Consider the following 9,039-nt stretch of genomic DNA (forward strand, 5'->3'; position numbering starts at 1 on the left):
CAGGTTATCAGACTGCACTTACCTTTGTACAGTGCATGGCTGCAAGGAGAAAGCCCCTCCGCTAAAACAAACTTTCTATATTTGCTATTAATAAATCTACGCGCTTCTTTTTCTTTGCCCCATACCACAATGGTCTCGGCATGTAAACAAAATTAAAAGGGCTCAGTTTAATAAAGCTTGGGCTATATATGTTCGCGTTATGGTGTATTTTTCCAGCTTAATGCCCTTCTAAAAACGTTTGTGAACACACACCATTGCAAACGTGAGAACAGCGAAAGCAAAACTGAGAAATAAGTGCAGCCGTGCACCAACGTATATTATCTGTTTACGAAGACCCAGTAATCTATAGCCAAGTCCGATAGCACTTTGCAGGTAAGTGGTGTCATGGTGGCCTGTCCTGGTTCTGACGCTAAGTAGGACCATCCATTTCCTCCCCATTTTTACGCTCTTATACCGGTGACAGGCCTAATAACGCGCTCATGGGCTTTGTTTACCCTTCGGGGATCTTCCCCACGACAGGAAATAATCTACTGTCATCCACGGTGACCGGCAGACAAGCCCCTGAACCGATGGCTTCTACTCTAGCACTTACCTAGGAGATCCCAATGAAATCCTTTAAAGCCTTATTAAGGTCAGCTATTCCCCGTCTCACTACCAGTAAGCATAGTTATGTGTCGGTTTAGCTCGACCAGACACCCTGGCAAGTTATGAAACTGGACTGACATTAACCAGCTTCGAACGTGGGACATTCCCGGTGCCCCTCACTGCGTTAGTAAATAGCCTACTAACTACTAACGTAACGGCCAATAACTACCTCGGAAGACTTTCCAGCAAAGGAAACCAGCACACCGAACCATCATTCGACGATGCAACACGGACGAGCGCTTCTGAATGCCGGGAAGATAAGATAAACAATATAAAATAAATCCGACAGCATCCGAACGTCTCGTCGTTGTTTAATTACACATTTTAGCTGAATCGCACGCGAGCTGCCGGGAGTGACGTCACTCTCTGCGGCGTCAGGAATCTCCGCCCACGCAAGACCGCCCCGGCAATTCTGCCTGCCTTCAACCACATAAAATACAGTTTAAAAATAATTTAACGAATATCTGCGATTTTAAGACCGTCGTCCCAATCAGCATTGGTTAGAATTGAAGCTCTTTCAGAAATGTTCCTCTTTGTAGGTTTCATTATGGAGAAGTCGGTCACTTCGTAGTTTTAGAGAAAAATAAGGATTTATTTATGATCACGTGGAAGCACTTCCCAAAAGCAGGGTACAATAAAAGCCTCACTGAGCGTTTGAAGCCCGTAGCTTTCCGGAACGGATCTGGACAACCCTGGCCTGTTGTACTCCGGACGTACTCTCCAGTGCAAGGACCCATTTTGGGCCGTCATGGCTTCCTGTTTGTATCATTTTACTTCCCGTAACGCGCCTGAGCCATCCTGAAGCTGCGGAACGATTTTCATTTTGTGTCTGAAGCTGTAGACGGCAGTTTTTTTTCCATTCGTTTATTTGAGCTTCGTTTGTCATAATGCCAGTTAGTTGTGCTGCTGAAGGGTGTACGAATCGATTCATAAAAGGTTCGGAAATTAGGTTTTATAGGTATGTTACTACAGCATAAAACGTGTTTGTTGTCGCTTCTACTCGATGCGCTGTTTTACTCGTAGTTCCTTGAGATATTGGGATGTATCCGTTATGTTTCAGCGTCAATTTGTACAGCCTGATGCATTTTAGAATTTATTATTACGAAATCGTCCTGTCCCTGATGTTTTTGTTACAGTATAATCCTGTTATAGTGGACTCGCTTTTAGTGGAATATCGTCTATAGCAACCGAGCACCTTTACGAGCATACAGAAAAAGCATCGGATACAGCGGAATTTCGCTTATAAAGGACAAACAATTTGGTCCCCAGGGCCACTTTTAACTGTAGCTTTGTTCGTCTATAACCAACATGCAGGCTCCGCCTACAAGGCGCATGGCGTGCCGGTGATATCCAGCGCAGATACGTAGTCGGGATTATTAATGGTCACGCTCTATAAATAGGCATCAATAGTTATTTTCAAAATGGCTGGGAAGTCTGCATCGAAGCGTCGTTCTATAACATTAGATTTTAAACGCAAAATCGTCCTTTTAATCGAAACAAAAATTAAAACACAAGCGGATATTGTACGTGACTATGCTTTAAGTAAATCTACGGTCAGTGACATCTGGAGTAACCGTGAGAAGTACAAGACTTCTTCGCAGTTTGCAGATGGCAGCAAGAAAATGCGCAAATCCACCTATGATGATGTTGAAGATGCGCTTTTTCTTTGGTTGAAGCAAGCACGTTCACTTGGTGCGCCAGTCTCAGGTCCAATTCTGAAAGAGAAGGCAGTCAGGCTTGCTGTTGAACTTGGTCACAATGACTTTAAATGTAGTGATGGATGGCTGGATCGGTTCAAGAAGCGCAGAGCTGTTATCTTTCGCGTCCTGAGTGGCGAATCAGTGTCTGTACCACAAGAACTTGCTACAGACTGGCTACAGACCAAACTGCCATGGCTGCTGGACCAATATGACGAACGCAACATCTTCAACGCTGACGAGACTGGATTATTTTTTAAGTTGTTGCCAGATCGCACAATGATGTTCAAAGGAGACAGCTGTCACGGTGGCAAGAGAAGTAAAGAGCGCCTCACATTATTGTTTGCTGCCAATATGGATGGATCTGAAAAGCTGCCGCTGCTAGCTATTGGAAAGTCTGCCAAGCCACGTTGTTTCAAAGGTGCAAAGTCGCTGCCAGTTGTGTACAAAAGCAATTGCAAAGCGTGGATGACAGCCAGTCTGTTCAGTGAATGGCTGACAGATCTTGACAGAAAATTTGTGAAGGAAGAGCGTCGCGTTCTGATGATCGTTGATCACTGCAGCGCGCATGACCCAGCTGTAGCTGAACAGCTTAAAGCAATAAAGCTGGAGTTCTTGCCACCAAACTGTACTAGTCTACTTCAGCCATGTGACATGGGCATCATACAGAACTTCAAAGTTCTGTACAGAAAGCGACTTCTGCAGAAACTTATCATGGCCAGCGAGAACGGCGACATGGATAACTTTGCCATAGACATTCTGCAGTGTTTGCGATGGGCTCGGTCAGTCTGGGAGAACGAAATCACAGCGACAACAATCAACAATTGTTTCAGGAAGGCGGGAATTGTCAAGAACATTGTATCTGATATTTCTGCAGAGACAGGAGAAGATCGTTCAGAGACCTCCCCATGTACAATATTGTCTGCTCGTGACTGTGGTAACATATTTGAACGACTGATGGAATTGCATTTCTTGGACCAGACTATGTCTGCGGAAGAATTTCTTGTTGTTGATGAGCATGTGCAGACAGCTGCTGTGTTTACCGATCAGGAGATTGCAACAGAAGTCAAGGCAAAGTCTGCTGGTGTCGATGGTGCACAAACTGGTGACGAATCCAGTGATGAGGAGGCTCCAGCTGAGCTTCCACCATCTACACGTGAAGCAAGCATGGCGTTGACACTGCTGCAGCGTTACATTGAACATAACGCTAATGATGCTGTTGAAGCAGACGTTCTGATGAATTGCGTTGGAAAACTTGATGCCTATATCACTAAAACCTCTGAAAGAAATGCAGCCCAGAAGAAAATGACAGATTATTTTTCTTCCCAGTAATTTGCGTACAGTACAACATAATGCTTTAGAACATGTTTTAGTGTAGGGTATTAGAATGCCTTTTGTCATTTGTTATGCATTTGTTCACTACAGTAGTAAGAAAAGAAGATAAGGGTGTTTGTGACATAAAATGTTTTTTGAGTTGCAATAGGTATACAGGACCGCACATGTATAACCACTGGACCGCTCCTCACAGCATCTCTCTTGCAGGTTCCCCATCAGCAAGCCCCAGCTCGCGGCCCAGTGGGTACAGAGCCTCGGTCGCAAGTCATTTGTTCCCACTGCCAACTCGTGTCTCTGCTCCGAGCACTTCCAGCCAGACTGTTTCCGTGATTACAACGGAAGGCAGTTCCTGAGAGAGGATGCCGTGCCTACTATCTTTGCTGGCTGCAATACTACAAAGGTGACATGTTATTGCTGTGAGAGATTATTTTTAACTAGCTTCTGCAATACCCCAATAACGGCGACTGTCAAATACCTGACTCCTGACCTGAAGTATTGTTTTTCTATGGTTTTTTTTCCCCTCTTGATCTTATACTATTAAATTATGTGGGTTTTAAGGCACTGTATGATGTAAAATTTGGTCATACAGTACTATGTAAGGCAGCATTTAAGAGAGAGAGAAAGATTGTGGAAAAGTTTGGAGGGGTAAGCGGTCTTCCTAATTTCATTTTGCAATTTTATTTTATTAATGGTCTAAGGCTCCTGAACAGTAAATGAAATGATTCAGCGTAGCCCAGATAAAAGTAACCCTACATGTCAGTTGTATTTGTTAAAGATGCTGGGCAACTTTTATGTGGCTCCCTGTATATATAAAGATGATGATTAAATGTGTAGTGTCATATAAAATCAAATTTTGCTGGATCTGTAACTGTGGTGTACAACTGTGTCTTTATAGATTGAATTACGGAAGAGTCGAGGTGGGGTAGTAGCAAAAGATCCTTTGACAGAAAAAGATAAAGAAAAGGACCACGAGAAAGCAAACCTACGTACAAGAGACAAAAAGCAAAAACTGAAGGAGACAAATTCTGCCAATATGGTAAGAGGCAACACAACAAAAAACAAATACCAAACGTAAATTCAAAGTAGTTGCGTATTAAAGTCAATATTATATTTGTTTAGCAGACGTCTTTATACAAAGCGGTTTAGCGCCTTACTTGCGAGCCCCATGTTGAAATAACTATGCCAACTACAGCATTTTGCACTTGCTATAGCTGTGTTTCCTGTTTAGCGCCAATTATAAACAAATTCAAGTCTACAAAACTTAATTTTTAATGGGGGTGTTTCTGTTAATTGATGTCATGCAAACCGTACTTAGCATTTCTCATACATCATTATGTAACAAAAAAAATATTGCTTATGTCTGCGACTAAATCGTGTACTGTTCTTATTCTTGTATTGAAAACGGCTATGAGGAAAATTATAGGATGTGAAATAGAGATGAGGCTACTGCTGTCAGTATAGGCCCCTTGCAAATAACTGGCTAAATTTTGGCATACAAGATTACAAAATTATCCCAAAATACCCTGTTTATTTAATTCAGAAGGTAATTACTATGAGTTTTGAAAAGGGTTATTTTTTTTATTGCATTTTTGTATTTTGTGGATTATATCCCATCAGTAATGTTAAACCCATTGGTGTGTTTAATGTAACACTGCACAGAATTACTTTGTTACTATGTACTAATTCGCGAATTGTTTCCATCGCAGTTTTGCGAACTATTACTACTCACTACAAAAACCATCTCAAGCGAACGTAAACCTTTTTGTGATAATTCCGGATTTTTATTTATTTTTTTAAAATCTGAGTATTTCCATTATCGGGTTTTCATTTCACATCTGCAAAATGTTGGTCAATGGAAACGCCGCTACATAAGTTATGTTACATACGTGAATGATCCGATTCATTTCAGTGGCTCTTTGGTATGAACAAAAGGAACCAAATCATTCTCGAGAGCCATTCTTCTTGTCATTGTGCCCAAATTAAACTGCCTGCCCTAAATCCACTCCACTCCCCTTTACATGAACAGTGAGTACCAGCGAGTCGCAAGAGGTAAACATGGGGTGTTTTTCAATAACGATAACGCAAAGAGTACTTGTGGTCTTTGTAAGACTGGTATTGCCAACTTGCCTCCCAAGAATGAACTTGGGGCACAATTAATCATGGGATTGCTCTCATTTGGCGAGGATGCAACCGATGCATCCTTGATATCTGAGGCGGGGTGCAAACGACATCCAGAGATCTTTACTGTCCTCTGTACTTCTGTTTTTCAGTATTGGAACTGGTCTTCAGCAAAGGAAGATGACAAAACGGGTACATGAGAACACAAGTATAGTCAAGTACACATATTGAGAAACACCCATTGTCATGTTAGGTTCCTTAAAAGGCAGAATGAGCAGGATATGTTGGCTGGGGTTTATAAACATACCATTCAAAGTTGGCCCCAGCTCAACAGGCGAGCGAAATAGTGCTGCTAACCCTAGTCCACACATGAAATTAAATTATTTTAGTGGGATGTCTAATGTTTGCTTTGCACCAAAAATCTTTACAAGTGTTATCACTTGTGGATAAATTTCCAATGTCGGGGATAGAAAATCAAAATAAATGAAAAAATGAAATCAGTTTTAATAGTGTGCTGGTGTGCTCTCATCATCTCGGACGTTTTGTGTAAGGTGGTCGGAAATGCTCTCAATCTCAGTCTTTTTTTTTTCCTTCCATTTTGGCGTTCCGATACAATCAACCGTGTCTAATATTATCATAGTTCTTGGCTCATGCAAATAGTGACATGGACAATGTCCACCACCAATCGGTTTCTCCACCACCAAACAGGATGCAGCAAAGCAGGTAGAGCATCTGATAGGGTAGATAGACATGGAGAACAATCCAAAGTAAGTTGGTACAGTATAGAGGTACAGTATTTTGAATGCAGGGTGCATTGCATTTCCACTGCACTTTATAATTACTCTTCTGTTTTGCGCTACTTTGTCCTATTGTGCAGTTATTTTTCTATGTAAAGAAAATTGAATACACATTTTGTAAGAATTTGTAAAAAATCTTTGCATCCTATGTAACATAGAAGCAAATGTACAGCAGTAAAACATTCTGTATAATACAAAGGTACAGCAAAATCAAAAAGTCTTTAGGCAATAAAACATTGTCTTTAGATGTGAGTGGGTAACTTTGCAGTTGTATCTTTATTATAATTCAATAATATTTACAACTGTGAACTTTAGTAAACATTATTGCTAAAAATTCTGTTTTTAAAACAAACTAATCATACACAAAACCTCTCTAGCGATATGGAATTAAATTAAATGCACTGGGCTGATGAAGTATTATTCATCTCTCTCTATCTTGCATTACCCACTCGCTCTTTCTTTTCATTAAGAGAAATAGGCTTAGTTCAGTACCAAAAAATCAAAACAACCTGATTACAACTACAGCGTTTTGCTGAATTTTATAACTGATGATCCATCAATTCCGGGTAGATACGGATAAAGTTGTTTAGTCAGTCATAATCGTAACTGGTTTTACAATAAATTACACCAACACTGAGAAAGTGTTATTGACAAGACCAAGACTGTATGTCAGCTGTTACATCGAACTCGGATATGTTGCTGGAAATGCATCCAACACGCTAACTCATTCGAGTCAGTATTAGTTCGTTATGATTGTTATGATGCAGGTTTGTTTTAGAATTATTTTACATTCTTCAGCTATTTTTAAAATGTGCAGATTAGCGTCCAATGGGTTTTATTTATATCGCCGATGGTGACACATGACTGCTTTGCAATTGTTCCTAATTGTTTGTGTTTTTAGTAATAACTTGAATGCGTTTTGAAATTATTTTCCCTTGCTGTAACGGCACATTCTCCGACATGTGAACCTAAAACCGAGGTTTGTGAACTGACCCGTGAATTTTGTGTACCATTACACCGCTATTCCCGGCCCATATTTAACAGAATATGAAAACAATTTCGCCGGCCCTAAAGAATATTGCTACGGGTATTAAGTTTGACACATGTGGTCTGGTGAAATATCATTGCTGTACGCATGCGCTCACCGCGGCCGTGTGCGTACAGAGATAAACCTAGCGGTCTACAGCAGTGATATTCTACCAGACCAGTAGAGGGCAGATGCTGGTCTCGGTCTTAATGAAGCTTACGCAAAACCAGGAAGAGTTACACAACAACCCATGGCGACTGAGAGTGAGTTGCTTTTGCTTCTGTTGGCGTGTGCTGAAGAGGAAAAAAAAGACAGAGGGAAGATAGTATGTGCGTCCATAACTATAACTGCCCCTTTACTCATTTTCATTGCCATATCCCGTGTGAAAGTCGGTGTTGCTACATTATTTTTTGTACATGCGCAGTCGACGCGCACCCACCGCAACCGTATGCGTAGACGGAAAAATTAAGTCCGCGCGCTTGCTCGTGCTTGGGCGCGGACGAGTAATGTAACGGTGGTGATGTGTGCGCGAGAGGCCGACGTGATTCTTCCGCCGTCCATATTATGAGTTGACTTGTATTTCTTGGGATGCTGTTGGATGTTTGTGACGAGTAGCTCCATGCTGGGATTTTATAATGTGAAGATACCAGTTGAAAGTTAAGGCACACAGCAGTTTACTCCTTATTTAACGACGTGTAAGATGAAGAAAATCACCGAGTCCCTATTTATTGCATTGTAGTGTTCGTTACCTAACTTCAAATTTTCCTGTCCGAATCGGATCAGGGTTCGGTTTTATTGCTTAGTATTTCGTTGTGTTTAGTTAATTATTACTAACATAGAAGACCAGGCTACTAGTTAATTTAGTAAGTGTGACTAATATCTCCTAAATTAGTCTAGACTGACCAAGTAGACTCTTTGTTAACAGTTAAAAATAAGATGCTTATTTGCCAATTGCTGGTACAATCCGTGTTGTGCACTAATACTATTGGTTAGTGAACTTTTAATTGGTTCTGTCTAGTTAGTTATATGGGTCGTCTAAACTGGTTTTTAAACTACTCATTTGGGGGCTTTTAATAACCTTTAGGGGTCTAGTGACTTCCAAATTGATTAATCGGAATCTGAGTTCTCAACTATGGGAAAACTCATAATAAAAAAAAAAAACCATACTGTAATTTCTGTTGGACTGTAGTGAATGACTATAGTGCACACTTATTGTATACTGCTTCATTGACACTTCATTGTGACTCCTTAGATACGTGCTGTTTTACTTAATATTGCAGATCTGTTCTATGAAATGTCACTTGCGTTCATTGTGCTTTTAGAAACGTGTAACTTGAGGTATGATCTAAAACTGTTCTTTTTGAGATTGATGCTTTTTGTACTGACAAAAAAATACTGTTGTAATCTGACATCTAGTCCT

At 40.7% G+C, this 9,039-nt stretch overlaps 2 protein-coding genes across 11 annotated transcripts in view; one reads left to right on the plus strand and one right to left on the minus strand.

Moving 5' to 3' along the window:
* Positions 1 to 1,375, minus strand: part of LOC111843355 (oxysterols receptor LXR-alpha) — a 20,933-nt gene extending 19,558 nt beyond the window's left edge. The window contains exon 1 of one of the 4 annotated variants that reach the window (XM_023810876.2): positions 1,293 to 1,375. The gene's annotated coding sequence lies outside the window, so the exon portion shown is untranslated. The other 3 variants (XM_023810874.2, XM_023810877.2, XM_072718396.1) reach the window with 3 other exon arrangements.
* The window catches only part of arl14ep (ADP-ribosylation factor-like 14 effector protein), a 20,206-nt gene continuing 12,446 nt past the window's right edge, over positions 1,280 to 9,039 (plus strand). For 2 of the 7 annotated variants that reach the window (XM_072718392.1, XM_072718391.1), the window contains exons 1-3: positions 1,295 to 3,670; positions 3,885 to 4,077; positions 4,573 to 4,713. In XM_072718392.1, the coding sequence (XP_072574493.1) occupies positions 2,067 to 3,670; positions 3,885 to 4,077; positions 4,573 to 4,713 (1,938 nt within the window). In that variant the 5' untranslated portion in view covers positions 1,295 to 2,066. The other 5 variants (XM_072718393.1, XM_023810869.2, XM_023810872.2 and 2 more) reach the window with 5 other exon arrangements.

The sequence above is a fragment of the Paramormyrops kingsleyae genome, chromosome 11 (genome assembly GCF_048594095.1).
Source record: "Paramormyrops kingsleyae isolate MSU_618 chromosome 11, PKINGS_0.4, whole genome shotgun sequence".
Lineage (NCBI taxonomy): Eukaryota > Metazoa > Chordata > Actinopteri > Osteoglossiformes > Mormyridae > Paramormyrops > Paramormyrops kingsleyae.